The sequence below is a fragment of the Amblyomma maculatum genome, chromosome 3, assembly GCF_055883805.1.
Source record: "Amblyomma maculatum isolate TAMU_Amacu chromosome 3, ASM5588380v1, whole genome shotgun sequence".
Lineage (NCBI taxonomy): Eukaryota > Metazoa > Arthropoda > Arachnida > Ixodida > Ixodidae > Amblyomma > Amblyomma maculatum.
The window spans coordinates 203,101,321-203,118,003 of NC_139346.1; the positions used below are offsets into that span (position 1 = coordinate 203,101,321).

The 16,683-nt window shown below is 42.9% G+C and overlaps 1 protein-coding gene and 1 long non-coding RNA gene across 3 annotated transcripts in view; one reads left to right on the top strand and one right to left on the bottom strand.

Annotated features, from left to right (window-relative positions):
• LOC146197460 (uncharacterized) overlaps positions 1-16,683 on the top strand; it is a 36,630-nt gene that overhangs the window by 17,190 nt on the left and 2,757 nt on the right. Inside the window, exon 2 of the long non-coding RNA XR_014706205.1 lies at positions 11,186-11,338. This is a non-coding gene — a long non-coding RNA (uncharacterized LOC146197460). The remainder of the gene's footprint in view (positions 1-11,185; positions 11,339-16,683) is intronic.
• LOC146197461 (uncharacterized) lies at positions 712-16,584 on the bottom strand. Of its 2 annotated transcripts, XM_084599289.1 has the most exons (7): positions 15,777-15,988; positions 11,458-11,887; positions 7,792-7,851; positions 7,420-7,491; positions 1,712-5,382; positions 1,503-1,600; positions 712-1,182 (listed from the first exon to the last, which is right to left on the bottom strand). In XM_084599289.1, exons 1-5 carry the CDS (start codon positions 15,819-15,821, stop codon positions 4,940-4,942), a joined length of 1,050 nt encoding a protein of 349 aa, XP_084455415.1. In that variant the 5' UTR covers positions 15,822-15,988; the 3' UTR covers positions 712-1,182; positions 1,503-1,600; positions 1,712-4,939. The 2 variants fall into 2 exon arrangements, with proteins under 2 accessions (XP_084455415.1, XP_084455414.1); XM_084599288.1 differs by lacking the exons at positions 712-1,182; positions 1,503-1,600 and adding an exon at positions 16,116-16,584 and having other exon boundaries at positions 3,959-5,382; positions 15,777-15,862.

Sequence of the window (16,683 nt, forward strand, 5' to 3'; positions counted from 1 at the left end):
CAGCTGTTTGCCTACCCTCCAAGCAGGATTATGCGTGTTGCATGCTATTGGAGGCTAGCCACTGTGCAGTGCTTGTTTTGAAGTATCTTATGCCAGTGACTCGTGCCATCGATGACACCACCACCGATCATATTATAGTGAGCGTTATAACCATATTCTTCTGGAACTGCTATCGCTATCTAGACAGACTCCCAGCATTTTTGTGCTCCCAGTATACATGTATCTTTGATACTGCCCATGACTGACCTTAGTTAAGCCTAACCATATGGTTAAGCTGGCCATGCAGCTAGGGCATTAGTTTGCCCTTACACTCATTGAGGCGACTCCTCACTGCTTGCTGGTCATTTTCCCTAGCATGTCGTCAATGGGCCACCATCAGCCCAATATTGGAGAACACCAGCACCAATATTGGGCTAATAATGATGTTTCATTAGGGTGGTACCCATGCCAAGATTTGATCTAATCTACTAGACTGGCTTTCCTACAATGGCAGAATAGCTTATTTATTGGCATGCAGCCTAAACTCAATGGCTACCCAATATCTTACACCCAAGCATACAACGGACATCCAGCCACTCACTGGCTATCCAATACTTGCAACCAAGCTTACTCACTGGCTTTTAAGAACTGCTATTTAGCTAGGCTCATTGGCTGCCCAACATAGCCCACTCAAGCTTGTCAACTGGCTTTGCATCATTGGCATCCAGGCAATCCCACTATTATTGAATGCTTGTTTTTATTAATGGCTATCTTGTGCTGTGATGGATGTTACGGCACAGAGGCAACTAAGGCCATCATGCACCAAACACGGGGTTGAGTTCACTTTTCTGCAGGTATTTTACTAGCACCTAACAATATATATATACAACATGCTGAAAGTATACATGCACACAAAAAAACCCATAATGGCTCGTTGCATGAATATTTATTAGGTGCGCATGTGGTACATAGCGAAAAGGTTCTAGGCAGATTCTAGGACTTCACTTGAGGTTGGGTCCATCGACAAGGTGTCGGCAGATCCCAGGTTGCAGGAAGATGCCGCATTAATGGCAGCTTCAGGTGTCTGCAAAGCCAGCATCTCTAACATGTGCCTCTTACACTTGGTTATAAGGACAGCAGCTGTTGCAGATGTATGCTTGAGCAACTTGCAGCATATCACCATCTTCCCTATTGCAGAAAATTCTGCAAGTAAAAACAACAAAAGGAAACCATATTATGCACAGTTGTTTTTTGCACTACAACATGGGCCAACTGTTTGTGACCCGCAAAATTTCCCACTGCTACAAAAGTTTGTGTGTCCAAGTCAGTTTGCTGAAAATGGAATTCATGGAGAGTGTATATTTTCTGTTTGGGGTGATAGAGTAGAAGCAAAAGCTTTTCCGACTCCCGGCGTGCAACAGCAGATAAGCACATTCTGTCAATCATATGAGGTGCCAATAACTGACAAGATGATTAATTTCCAGTTAAATACGCCGCACTGTATAAAAAAATAAATAGCTTACCGTTCAGCCAGCACAGCCTTGCATGCAGTGTCAACCGAAGCAGCCCAACAGAAAATTGGCATGCACAGGTCCATCTTAGTGATCCTGTGTCTTTACTCCTGCAGTGAAATGTAGCAAAATGGCGGGCAAATAAAGCAACAAATATGTTCCAAAACCTGCTCCGTTATGAACATATATCTTAAAATAAAGGGCGAGAGGAACATACTCACACTGAGGGGCAGACTGTTCTAAGATCCGCGAGACAGGGAGAGGCATGTCGCGGTTAGATGCTTTATTCTCCGAGTGGAAGCGGAGCTGCGGCAGACAACCCGCGAGGCACGCACCGCTGCTGCTAGAGAGAAGAGGAAAGAGAGAGCGTGCCAGTCGTGCGAGCACGGCATTGCTGTCTGCGTGGTTTCATATGGCACCGTGCACCGTAAGTTCGAATGCCATTGGCGTTTACAGCACGGCTGCTGAGGCTTGGGAACGAAGAACTCGTACACTGCCACGGCGAGGGCTGGCGCCGCTGCGTCACAGATAGCCGGCTGTCTAATACTGCTAGAGAGAATGCACATATTTTCTGAACTGTTAGAGAGAATGAACAGATTTTATAGATTGAAATACCTTCGGTCTGGCCGCAATATGTTTTGATAATATGCCTATAAAAGCATGAAGAAGCTTCCAAGAACACTGCATAGGAAGACGTCTTTAAAAGCATGATTTTAAGCCAACTTTCCAAAAATATTCGAAGGCAGCTCCCTGAGAGTTAACAACCGCATATACAGCTATTGGACAAAAAATAATTTCCTTGAAGAGCAGCATGCCCAGGCAATAATAATTTTATGACAAATGTTTAGGTGGTGAGCACATTTTCATTACATCATGTTTTTTTTGTTTCTGTAACACAAAAAATTTCATTTCCAGGTATTTCCAGTCCCCAATAGTGGGGTTGCTTTGTCTTAAGCTTCTTCAATGTTTTCTCTGAAATCTTCTTTACCAGCAAACGTTAAGTCCAAACTAGTTAAACAGCTGCTACAACATGTACACAACTCATACTAAAATGTTAGGCAGCGTACAATGCTATTGAATTAAATACACTTTATTCCAGAACATCTGAGAATTAAAGCTTGATCAGCTTGAGGCATGTAGAAAATGTTGCTTATATTTTTTACTGCGGGCGGATATGCCTTATGACTATGAGCTATGCTGCATCAACAGCCTAAAGGGTTTGTTCATCATTTGTCCCTTCGTCCCTTGCTGAAGTACTTAATGCTGACCGCCACGGCATATAGGATTCAAGTTCAAGTTTATGGTTGGTGGAAATCACAATAGAAAATATGCTGCAACTAGCCCAACTTGTGGGCTTACAAAACCACCTAGGGCTCAATACAGTCGGTGCTGGTGCCGAGTTGCGGAGTCAGCTAGCATACATGGCGAAATGGCGCAGCATTTGCCTTCACTAGCGCAGTCTCTTCGACCTCTGTTTTCCAGCACTTGATCATGTTCAGTTTCCTTTCACCATGTGAATGAAATATTGCATAAATAACCCCTTTAAGGCTCTAATACACAAAAATTCTGTTACGATTTATGACGCGAAATGCTTCGAAAACATGTTTAAAATAGGAAAATAATTGCAAAAAATATACAGCAGCTGATAACATTTTATTTACATTCCTCGTTGCCTACAATACACCATACGAGGTTCCATTAGGTGTGATAAAAAAAGAAGTAAATAAATGTCAGAGAAAGTGTAGAAAAAATATATGCCTTGAATAGTCGTGCAAACTTTTCCGTTTGTTCATAGTTCACATCAAACTAGCTTAGGGATGTTGTCGATGTCTGACACCAATCACGGGAGCTAGCTAACAATCTCCTTGCTTCACTCTACCGCTTAGGACTCACTGTCGGTATAAACATCATTACTATCTTTTTCGCTTGAAGAATAAAACAAAAAGTCTACATCCTCATCACTTCCGCTTCACCATCTGACGGATAATCTTCTCTCGCACTGGAATGCCGCATGGATGATGTCATGTTTATTTGAAAGTGCGGGAAAGTAAGAAACACAGTACACACCTTGCACCATCTCATGCGCAAACTATAATTCAGTAAATGCGCAAAAGACAGAACATGTGCTGCCATCTATGTTTTGAATAAGAAAGCATCATTTGACAAGTTGGGTTCGTCAAAAGCCGCTTAGGTCGTCGCCAAACACTCGTAACGAGCTCAGCTTGTCATAAGCAAAAAGGAGGCGATCAAACTCAAATCCCGAAGTCAAGAAGTCTTTTTGAATAAGCTCATCGCCCATGCGGCTTACACGCCACATATTATGGCCCGCTGGCGTCAGTATAAAGAGAAAATGATTACGTGCCCCCACTGTACGACTCTAACCTGCGGCGGCATATCTCATTTACTTTGGGAATGCCCTGCTTTTTCTACTGGACACCCCGAGATCGAACCCTACCGCCTGAACTACCGTTCCCTTCTAGAAACTGATGCAAACACACAGATGATATTTGCCAAGTATGGCTCGCTTAGTGGCCTGGTTAGAGCAATGTGATTCGAGTGACAACCTAAATAAACAATGAAGATTATGTCTACTCCCCTTTATCCCCATCCATGGCCATGAGCCTTCCCATTCAATAAAGGACATTCAATCAATCAAGGCTGCTTCTGGATTCAGACAATTGCTAGTCTTAGCAAGTAGGCGTCATTTGGTTTCCATGGAGAAATGAGCTTAGAATGTGGGGGACATTTTAAAAAAAGTCGCCAAGTATCGAGCATCACTATATATTGCTTTCTTTGCTCTATTTACAACCTGGCGCATTATTTGTCAGATGAATGGCATTGTGAGTGGCTTACATAATCCAGACATCTGCTAATCTAAAGCTCTTGTGAGTATATACTGGAAAGGCCACCTTATGCTCCGTAAAATGGGGAGCTCCTAAGCTCATTTCCACTATTCCAAATCCCTCCATTAAGTCTACTGTGTCGCACCCTTGAAGGCAACTTTCATCTCCCCTTAACATCAGAAGTACATGAAACTTCAAACAAAGATCACTTTAATATTAGTCACTGAATGAAACATAACGCCCAAGAATGATATTGCTTTTTGAAAAAAAATAATTCCAGTTTATTACAACTTAGTCCATTTTATGTCCAGGACTACAACAATAAAGTTCACTGACAGAGATCTTTGAGTTTCAGTGCCCCCGTAAACTTTAAGATGTAAAGAACGATGGTGTGGTAGGAGGGGAAAGTGTAGAAAAAGAAAAGGAAGCACTTTGTGCTGGTCGCTGTGACACCAGTTGATGTGCCACGCAGGAGGTTTGGTTAGAGAGGGGTGATTTCAAGCTTGCTCCAATGTTTGCTTCCAAGGCTGAGGTGGTGAAGACACAAGATGGCACAGGTCCTTTAGATATTCTCTGCTCAGCAACACATAGCAATGGAAAGATTTCTCAGTCGCTTCCAGTTGTCTGCATTCCATCTACAGGTTCACACTCATCTGGCTGCATCCCTTCCACAGGTTCACACTCAACTGCCTGCATTTCTTCTACAAGGTCGCATTCAGCTGCCTGAATGTCTTCCACAAGTTTTTGCAAAGTCCGTTGAGATGGAAGAGGCACCACATATTGCTTGACATAATCATATACCCGGCCACCACACATAACCTTCAGCTGTAGGGCCTTCTGTATGGTTTCCCTGGACCACGAACTACCCCTCATTGTTCCTTTTTCCAGAGCTCTCACTTGGTCATCAGCTAGTAGCCGCTTCAAGGAACACCGAAGCTGGTCTCGCTCCATCTCAGCCCGCCGCCGTTTTTTGCGTTCCAAATCTAGCCTCCGTTCCAGTTCCTTCTCTCGCTTGGTTTTGGCAGGTTTTTTAAGTGATGAAAGCAATGCTGCAAGAACAACACACACTCACTATGACACATCATGAAATCTGGATAAAAAATGTTGTGCAAGCAGTAAACAGTTATCTGCTACAGCCTCTGAACAATCCTTGTTTAATTAACACAACAGTATTAAAGGCCCATTCGCCGAAAATATGATGCCGGTGCTAGGATCGTGAGCGAAAAGTCATGAGCATGGCGCTGGCAGGCAGTAGCTGGCAGCTGACATGGCCACGCACACAGTGGACTAGGGTTGCCTGATGAGAGTTGGCAGGAGCTGCTATATCTGGCCTCTCCTTTCATACGGGAGGGTGATATCCTGATCAGCCTGTCGGGGTCATCGCATTTATGTTACCCTTAGGCCACACAGGCACGTTCATATGGCTTGGTTAAAGCAGGGCATTATATGTGGACTCGTAGCCTACGCTATCGCATCATACCTTTGAAGGCAGAACTTCAGTTTCCCGATAATTTAGATACCTAAAGATTCATTATTACATGAATCTGGTTGCACATATGTTGCAATGCTCATAGCTTGTTTTTAGTAGGAACAACATAATAACAACAAAAACATCTGCATGTGACATATTCTATCAATATTCCAGGCAAGCTCTCTTGACTTCAACGGTGCTTATAGCGAGTGAAAAAAATGAACACAAAGGCAGTATACTTTGAATAGGCAAGTTGACGGTTTGTGGGGTTTAACGTTTAAAAGTGACTTAGGCGTTCATTAATGTGCCCTGACATCGAATCGTACACACATGGGCACCTTGCATTTCAACTCCCGTCAAAACGACGTTTAAAAGTGACTTAGGGGTTCGTTAATGTGCCCTGACATCGAATCGTACACACATGGGCACCTTGCATTTCAACTCCCATCAAAACGCCACCACCATGGCCAGGATCAAACACGGGTCTTCTGTTCAGCAGTCAAGTGGCTTAACCACTGAGCCACCGCAGTGGAGCTGCTGGCTCTTTGATCCAACCTTGTAAATTACGACTTCATGAGCTTAGTGGGGGCCAAAAGCACTATACTTGTTTTTAAGCTTTCTACCCTCATTCATACATTATGCATAAAGAAAAACACAAGTTCTTTGCCTTTACACAGGTTTTGCTAAGCAACTGCCAGTATGGCAACATGTCTAGTTCTGCATTAGGATTTACAACATAAAGTTTCTTATTTCTAGGTAAATAATAGTCCCTCCTTTCCTATCAGAAGATTTATAAAGTCAAACCCAATTTTGACCTGCAAGCTATGTTTTTAAATGCACTGTAATTTTAAATAGGTGAACTGCGGCATAATATAAAGATCAGCAATGACCCAAATCAAATTTTAGAAACGTTTGAACATTTTAACGATGGCAGTTTAACTTGCATCGCATATGTTAACTAGATTTTGCCCTACCACACAATGCAAGGTTTGCTTCTGCATGAAATATGCCACCCGCATTTAAAAGCAAGCTCCCAGAAAATATATAATGTAGCCGACACCACCCAAGCTTAGTTGAAGCTATTTTGCCTTCCCATATTTTGCCTTCCCAAAGCAGCTATGCTGAAGGAAGAATGTTTTCATATTGCATAACTACTAAGACCCAAAGGCACAGCATGGTCATTGCAATTCTATAGGTGACACGACAGTGGAAATATGGAAATATCACAAGCAAAACAAAGCAAACCTCTGCCAAGCAATAACTTTTGACCAACTATCTGCATCTCTCCTAATGTCATTTTTCTTGTAGGGCCATTTTTAGTGAATAACTGTCAAAGATGACGATACAAGTTGTTAATAATCTTAACACAATGTATACTCTACATCTTACAGTACTGCAAACAAATTAGCACCATGCTTTATCCACTTCATTACAAACCTGTAGCCAAACAGCTACAAAAACAAACTGCAACAGGTTCCAAAAGATATGATTTATAATTGCCTTTACGTCTAAAGAATAGCATATAATCCTTGCCACCCAGACCCCCAAATCTTGACGTACATTAAAACCAAAAACATGAAAGTCTCCAAGCACAGAAATGAATAAAAGAACCTGCCTTCAGTTGACTGTGATGGACCAGAGGGTGGCTGATGAGGCTGCTGAGCAGGCAACACATATGAGGCTGGCACTGAAAGATCAAAAAGTGTGCCAACAAAAAATCGTAGGAAACCTTCAAATAAAGCCTGAGCATGCAGAGATAGAATTTACATTTAAGTCAGTGGCCTCAATAAAGACAAACAAAAGCAAAAAGAAAGTGTACGTGCAACGCAACACCAAAATTCTTTTCAGGACGCTGGTTGGCAGATAAGTTAGCATGGAATGCTGTAGGCACATTTTAAGAGCCAAGAAATAACAAACTGCCAATTACTGTTTATTTTAAATCTTGATAACATGCCAATGCTGCTTATACCTGAAACAGTTTACTTACCGGCCACATGTGATGCCAGCGCATACACCCCATGGTTAGGAATTACATAGCTGACTGCATCTGAAAGAAAAAAAAAATGCTGTAAAATTTTAGAGGCAACAGGAGCATTAATACTTTAATGTGAGCAACCGCATAAATATAGAATGCATGAGTGCAACATATTTGAGTATTGCTGTTCGTGGGAATGTGCAAAAATGAATCATGCCACCAGCTTTGCTCGTTGCTTTCTGATAATAACCCTAAACAAATCGGGGGAAGTTCTATTGTTAACCACAATGTAACTGCAGCCAAATTACGCTGTTTCCCTACACCTGAATGTTTTGCTTCAAGAAAACACTTGGAATTCATGTGTAGATAGGGTCGTAGTATTCTCTGACTAGCTGTTGCCAATTTAGGCAAGATCAAATATTATCCTCTGTAGTGATGGAAATGACTGAGCCGTAGCTGTATGGGACTATAGTGAGCAGCGAGAATAGGGAGATGCCAAAAGTTCAGGTCTTGGTATGGGCACATATCATGCTATGTGCCCATCTCTAACACCATGCCATCAATTCCTGCGAATCAACCTCTGCTACCCCTCCAATGACCCCCATAAGACAAAAACGCTATCGTTCACCTGTACACTTTCATTTAAGTTACTGCATGCTCTTCAAGAGCAGGCGATATGTGCCATCAGCAACTGACAATTATCACAGAGCTGCAGGCCTCTATCGATGGGTACCTTGTTCTTATCACAAAGAAATAATAAAAATGGACCTTTCATAAGCTGTGAAAAAATATGGGAGCAGCCATGCCCGGTCAATTCTGAAATAGTTGAAAGCATGTGTTGACACCGACATTGCTGGGTGCACATTCTCGAGGCTGCACAACCAATTACTTGAAAAAGCGCAGCAACCAGTCCTCTGCAAGAATACTGCATGTTTGAACAGAACGTTTTAAAATAGAATTTTCTCACCAATAAATACATCCTATTCAGCCATAATTACAGAGCCAGAGAATTAATTTAGAACAATAATTGGATGCAGCTGTCCTCAGTGCCCCTTCAAGTCTTATGGTATGTTAGAAACAAATTGTGTATTAGAAGTAGCAGAAATATACAAAATGGCTTTGTCAACTACGTAAACTACACATCACAGTAAGACCACCATATATTAACTGTGAAAAAAAAAAAGAAAGAAAAAGAAAGAAATGGAAATACTGCATGCATGAACAAATTGTAGTTTTCAGAAGTAAGGACGGCAAACTGGCAAATTTATTTATCAGCACTCCGTTATTATGGATCTGACCAATAACGTTCCTTTTTCATGGGCATAAAGATACAGTCTATACACACTCTTTGCTTTCCTAGTGCTTCCTTTAGGCCCAAACTAGGAGGCCGTTTCGTAGCAATGCAGCCTGCAATGCTCCCCTTACTGGTAAGCTAGCATAGTTGCCATACTCTCCAGACTTGCCCGAAACATTCCCGATTTCTGACCAAACTTCCAGATTGTACAACCACCACCCTATAGATCAAAGCCAAGTAGCTGTGGCTGGTTGCATTTCATGTCTGCTATTGTGGCTGCTTGTGTGTATGTTAAGAATTAGCTACACTGTCCAAGTTTGAATTCTCGTGCACTTGAAGTCATGGAGCTTATCAAAGCCAGGAAAGAGATGTTTGCAAACGCTTTTGTGATCTTATACTACTGAATTTCCGTGCTTCCTGACATCAAGTGTGACACGCCTTATGGCAGAAAAAGTAATTTGAAACAAATTAAAGCTGAATTCTGCTTGTCAATGTATAACACAATCCTACAACATCTGCTGCTGGTGAATGGCCATCAGTCTGGACCTTGATTCAAATAAAATTACTCCGACAGATGAGTATTAGCTGGCAAAAGCCAGACACAAGGTCCCTGCAAAAGGGCTCATTGGACACCACCTGAAAGTTTGGATGAACCCCAGTTCATGACTATGTGATGCTTTTTGCATACAGAACATGATACAGACCTGTACTGTTCTCAAGTAATCAACTTTCCCTGTTCTGGCAGGTCTAGCAATGTTCAAAATGAAGACTGTTGGACTGAATTCAAACAAAAGAAGCCAACAGTCAACAAGGCCAAGGAAAGTATAGAAGACTGTTCCCTTCTTCTATTTTTTTTTTTTTTTGCGGTTGACATTAATTAGTAGTGTATTATATTCTAGGCGAGAGATAATAAAATAAAAGGTAGAAGAAAAAAATTATGGTGGGCACTTAAGCTCTGTCTTTAAGAGTATGACACGACAGTGTATAGGCTACCAGACCACAGCCGCATGAACATATGCGTACATGGCCTAGGGGTAATGTTAATGCAAGAGTCCTGGCAGGCTGATTCTGACATCAGCCTCCCATATGAAAGGAGAGGCCAGAGTTGGCAGCTCCTGCTGAGTGTAACGTCAGGCAGTCCCACGTCCAGTCAGTGCACGGCCATGCCAGCTTTCAGATACCGCCTGCCAGCGCCATGCTTGTGATTTTTCGCTTACAACACCAAACCCGGGCGACATGCCACTGGTTCAGTCCAAACCCACGACCTCCGAATAGTGCATCCGGTTGTGTGTGTACAGTTGAACAGCAATGGCTGTTCAAATATTTATTTTTTTGGGTAGCAATGTCGCAACCTAATTAAGCTTTGGTGTTCACCAGCATCAGACTCATTCATAGCGGTGGATGTTCTGCGTACACTGCTTGGTTCTTGCAGTCTTGAAACCAGAGGCAGCATAAGAGGGTTCACACACAGCTCCTGCTCTTGGAGCTCTCTACAATGTTCTAAGCTTCATGGCGGTAATAGAGGACGTTCTGTGCCCACCGCTATGGATGAGACTGGCACTGATGAACACTCTCAAGCTTAGGCTGCGACATTAATATATCTAAAAAAGAGTAAACACTGAACAGCCATTGCTGTAGCTCGGTTGGTAAGAGCACTGGACACAATATTTGGAGGTCATGCGTTCGGATCCCACCATCAGCGCATTTTTGTTGTTGTTTCTTCTTCTACTTTGCATTTAATTGTCTCTGATGCACAATATGTCACACTGCCAAGTCATGCCAACAGCAAAAACAAAAAGAAATCTCCTATGCTTTCGTTAGCCTCACTGACTGTTGGCGTCTTTCGTTTGTGTAGCTTAACGAGCCCTTCATTTTCACTACTTATGTCTGCTTAAGACTCAAGTCAAGGAATGTGCACAGCACAAATTGATGCTGAGAACTAGCAGTGTTCATACACGTTTGAGCATTTAGTAAATGATTACCTAATAACCATGTACGTGGGATAAGCACTTTTTTTCCTAGTTTTCCAACTAACTTTGCTCTTGGCTCCAGAAGCAATTTTTCCCTTTAGTAGCAAAATAATAAAAAACTTCCATCTTTCTACACGAACAGGTTGTTCCCATTCATATAGATGGGGCCTGTACATCTTTGTGCGTGAAGACTTGTGCTACAGACAGAGACAAAAAAATAAAAATAAAGGAAGCAATGCACACAAGAAAAAAAAAAGCCCAGCAACCATTGTTGTCATCAAGACATGTTTCCCTGGTAAACTATGCCTTTTTCTATTTTTAGCAAAGCTCCAAGTTTCAGTGCTATTTGTTTTGGATGTACACTGTGATACAGGGCAGAAATTAAGAGGAATGCTGAATGGTGATTACACATACAGGTAGGTGTGGGGGCGCCGATGTTCTGGAGGACAACAGTTGCTGGTTGTTCCACTGCAGTCATAGGAAAAGCTTGTGATGGTGCATGTGATGTGCTTTGTGGTGGTGCACTCTCACTCGGTGCAGAGTTCATTGGAGCAACATTGCGAGTTGAAGCCGCACTGTGAGCTGGAGCCGCACAGCTTGTTTGCTTTCCTGGATTGTCTGATGGTTCACTGTTATCCCTGTCCACATTGTCACTGGAAGGCGCACCGTCATCAGGCAGCACATGCACCTCTGCTTCTCCATGATTTGATATCACACTTTCACTTTTGTCAGCACTTTCCTTTGGACGATCTTTACTTGTAAATATGCTGGGTACAGCATTGCACCTCAGTTTTTTTTTGCCATTAACCACACATCTTTCAAACTGATCATCTGTGAAGTGGTCCTGCAGAACAGAAAAGAAGAAATAAAGTATGAGCATTATGGGCATAACTTTCAGGGTAATGGATAAAAAAAAAAAGAAAAGCAAGGATTCATACGCACTCCTGTTGCACGGACCAGTCAAACACAATACACTGCAACTGTACAACCACGAAAAAGGAGCAACTTGCATATCTGTTTTCCGAATGCGATTTTGTTGTACCTAATACGCAGAAGCCATCAGAAACATCGCACCACCGACTCATGGTACGGAATGGAATAAAATGCCCTCTCATTTTTCACACAATTCTGACAGCCGGGCACACTACACCTTGTCATTATTTAGCAGATTATACCCACTATATATTTAATTTCGAAAATATGTACAAAGAATATAATAAACCTTGTGATTTGGCTGGCAGTCTTTGGAGCCACACCAAGGAAACGGAGAAAAATGCAGGTGCATGCTGCTGCTATTACTATGACTAGATTTCAAACTGTTGCTAGAAACATTTGTCTGTAAAGTTACGGATGAAAGCTGTCAATAAAAAAATAATTAAGCTGTAAATAATCGTTATATTTATAATGCCATTACCGCTTTCACGGCAAAAATGTTTCAGCAAATATCTGCACACTGACATATGCATCCTTTTGGTGAACACAACCACGTTGTCTGCTATGACATTTGCCGCATTTGGGCCTACTTTCCTCCTCATGCTTCAGGAGCATGCACTGGGGCCGAACACGCTTCCTCAAAAGCAAGCTGCTTTGCTCATGGAGCATCACATATCAATGTAAATATAAACAGAAGGCAGATAATACAAAATGATAAAAAGTCTTACTTTTACAAAGTCAGGACCTCTACGGCTGCCTTCGTTATGGCAGTTATTCTTCGAGGGTAGACACATATGCATGCACAGATACGATGCTATAGTGCGGTATTTTGCATGTATCTGTGACATCCAAGATAATATCGCATTTTGCTAGCATGGTCACATAAAGTGGGCATTTTATTGGGCCTTGTAGGCTGTTATATCGTGTGTTCTGCCTTATCTATTCCAGTTTAGGTTTTGTCCTATTTTGGTTTCTATTCTGTGGATTGTGCTTGTACTTATGTTTTTGACTCTCCTTGGATATTGGATTGCCCGTTCATGTGAACAGAGTGTATATATTGATAGCGCTCATAGAATAAACGGGCTCTTTCAACATGGACTCTTGACTCTCGGCTCCCTTCTTCATGGCCGCCTTGGCCGACACAATAAAGATACTAATAATAATTGTGGTTATAGAAAATGGAGAGTGCAGTAATGCCATTTTATGAAGACACCTCAATCGTCCCATTGGAGAAGAGGTAGAGAAGGGAGCCAAAGAGAAGAAACAGAAGTGCCCCTAGGCTTTGAATAATTTCGACCACCTGGGAATCTTTTAACGTGCACTACATAGCATAGCATATGGGCACATTCTACGTTCTGCCAGCACTGGAACGTTTCCACCACAGTAGGGCTTGAATCCAAGTACTGCATTTGAGTAGTTGAGCGCCTTAAACACTGAGCCACTGCAGCGGGGCGGCTTTAAACACTATATTCTTAACCTGCAGAAAAAATGTTTGCTGGCATTGCGGCCCTTAAAGGGGTAGAGACACCAAATTACACAGTTTTTCTAAGCTTGTCATGCACTTCCTTTGTGTGATAAGACCACCACAGTCAAGTATTAATCTCAAAAGAGGTGTAGAAAATATTTTAATTCTATTTTAAAGTTTGCGGAAATCCTTGCTCTCGCATCACTGTGACTTAGATTCAATAAAAAAAAGAAAGAAACAAAATCATGTATATGTGATGTCATTGCAAAGCTTTCTGAATAAGAGGCTAAGATTTGGGGCTCCTTTCGTCACCTGATCGCGCCCACACATACTAGCGTGGCAGCGTGCTAATGCACAGATGACACTGACGGCATTGTGGCAAGCCAGTTAGTGAAGTAGTGTGGCTTACGTAAGGATTTTACGTGCATCCTGTGATATAAGCATTTGTCGATTCCAGCTCACTTTAGCCAAAACGATACTTGATGACCATTTTCAGTCACTAAGGCATGGCAATGGCTGGCGGATGGCACTGTTGTCGGTCGCTGTAGCCGTGACCAGAGCTGGCGGGCAGCATAGAAGGCACAAATGCTATCAGAAGGACTGACTGCTTTACTCGTGCAACAGCAGCACGCCTGAACAAGTGCGGAGCTTCAACAACGGCGCCTCCCGTGGGTGTGCCTGGCGATGAACTGCGCTTCTCTCTACTTGCCCTACTTGTCGCAAGGCCTAGTCACTTTCGCCTGGTGGCACTTTAGAATGGGTCAACGCTGTAATAAAGGTGTCTTTCGTCACTGCTTTAGTAGGAAATCCATCTCACAAAAAAATAAGCACAATAAGATATGTGTGCTTAGCAACCATCCTCAGTCAGCCTAATTTGAGCTCCACAAGTGGCGCCGGCGACGGCCACTTACGGCATTGCTCGGCAGACAGAGTTACATCGGCGCTTTGTGGTAATTGTACTTGTGTCCTGTGATGCAAGCCATTGTCGACTTCAGCTCATCGTAGTGAAAACTATACTCGACAGTTATTTTCATTCACTAACATTTGTGAATTTTCTCTCCATAATCCCCAGATTCACAAGCATAAAAGCGGAGCTCAAAACAATGCATGGAAGTGGTGCCTTAGTGTGAAGCACTATAAATCCTCGATCATTATGTGCCCTCCTTCATAGTCAAAAGAAGTTTAGGCTAAAGGAAAGCTTCTTCCGCTATTTAATTTTCCCCAGCTCCTCATATAGCACAAATATTTGGGCAAAATAGTAGCAAAGCACTTCTGTCATCAGCGCTGCAGCGAACAGTAAGTTTCTGCGGTGTGATAGAGGACAACCTTGTCTTAATCCTTTGCATACCTTGACAGCTTCCATACTTCTCATCCCTTGCCATGTAATTTCTACTTTGTTATCCCGATATATTTCTTGTAGGAACTCTGTTATCTCATGACTGATACCTTCTTCTTTTAATATGTTCCACAGGAGTTCCCTGTTTACGTTGTCGTACGCTCCGCTTATGTCCACGAAGGCCAAATACAAAGGTCTATTTTCCACTCTAGATATTTCGATGCATTGGGTAAGCACGAACAGGCTATCATCTATGCGCCTACCATTTCTAAAGCCGTTCTGAAGTTCTCCGAGTATCTTGTTACTTTCTACCTATGTTTGCGTCTTTAATTTCACCACCTGCATGGCCAAGGTGTATATAAAAGATGTTATGGTAATCGGCCTGTAGGATTTTATGGGCATCCTATCTTCTTTCCATATATAAATCAAATTCATTTTACTCTGCCGCCAGCTGTCCGGAATTTGCTTGTTCGTTATGACTGTTTCCGAAGCTTTTAACGTTTCCTTACTTCTTGGATCAAGTTCATTAATCAGCTTGATCGGAATTCCATCTATTCATGTAGATGTGTTTTTAGGAATATGTTTTTCTGCCTTTCTCCAGTTTAGATTGGTTCTAAGCTGCTTTGTATTCTATCTTGTGTTGCTTCCCGATTTGCGATTATCCCAAGCACCGCAAGGGACCTACCGCCATCTAGCGGTACACCAAAACACGAGGAAAGAGGTATCATGGCCTCCGAGATCCACCCGTGCGCGTGGGGGTGATCTCGGAGGCCATGGAGGCATGCCAGGGGGAAACGGGAAAGGCACAAAGCGCTGGCACGAAGGTACCATAACGATCCACCGATTAATACCACGTGTTTCCTGGCTGTGCCATCAGCTGCAGCGTCCGGTCCGACCCTGCTCAAGTTTTCCACAAGTTTTCCAGGTTTTCTTAAAGCCTAACCTGCGTTTTCTCACAACTACTTACAGCAGGCTATGACGCACACAAGCAAAGGTTACCTCGCATATTCTTGCACATCTTGAAATCGCCTTTTCGCGCCCCATGCGGAGCAGCCATTGAAGCCGGCGGCGGACTACTGCGGGTGATCTTCCACATGGTACCCCGCCGGGGTGGCGCAGTGGTTACGACGCTCGACTACTGTTCCCAAGGACGCGGGATCGAATCCCGGCCTCGGCGGCAGCTTTTCGGTGGAGGCGAAAAGCAAGGCGTCCGTGTGCTGTGCGATGTCAGTGCACGTTAAAGAACCCCAGGTGGTCGAAATTTCCGGAGTCCTCCACTACGGCGTCTCTCATAGCCTGAGTTGCTTTGGGACGTTAAACCCCACAAACCAACCAACCATCTTCCACATGGTATCGAGAAAAACGATTTCCCGTTTTCCGTACGGTTGGTGCAGTTCGGTGCAGAACACCCCGTCATGCCTGTTACGCATCAGAATTACGAAACAGCGCCAAAACGCAAAATATCAACCAAAAGTTAGTACAACAAGCCGGAATACGACGCCTGAAGAAAACAAATGATGCATAACTGGCATAACTGCTTACACACCGATGAAACAAAAGGAAAACGCGAAAACGACATGCAAGTAGGCTTCTCTGGGCTAAATGGGCGTTCCAGAACCACGTGATCTCTTTCAACGAATTAAGAAGCGAACCTAGGATCGATGAATGGATAAATGACAGGATAGTCTTGTTAGGATCGTCATAGAATAATGTTACTGTTACGCTATGGCAATATGATGAATTTACAAATCAAATAACGACCAATGAGGCAGTTTAGGATATACAGGACAGAGAGATATGGGATGGGCATCGTTCGAATTACAGGAGGTCCTCAGTAAAGTGTTATATAGAAAATGCCTGCGCAAGATAACATGCGTTATTGCCATCTACCAGCGAAAATCAGAAA

Coding starts and splice junctions, on each gene's coding strand:
- LOC146197461 (XM_084599288.1), bottom strand. CDS start 16,194: ATGACGGGGTGTTCTGCACCGAACTGCACCAACCGTACGGAAAACGGG. Junction 15,863..16,115: donor CTCGATACCATGTGGAAGAT/GGTTGGTTGGTT, acceptor CATGTGGAAGAT/CACCCGCAGTAGTCCGCCGC. Junction 7,852..11,457: donor CGGCGCCCCCACACCTACCT/GTATGTGTAATC, acceptor TTTTTCTTTCAG/ATGCAGTCAGCTATGTAATT.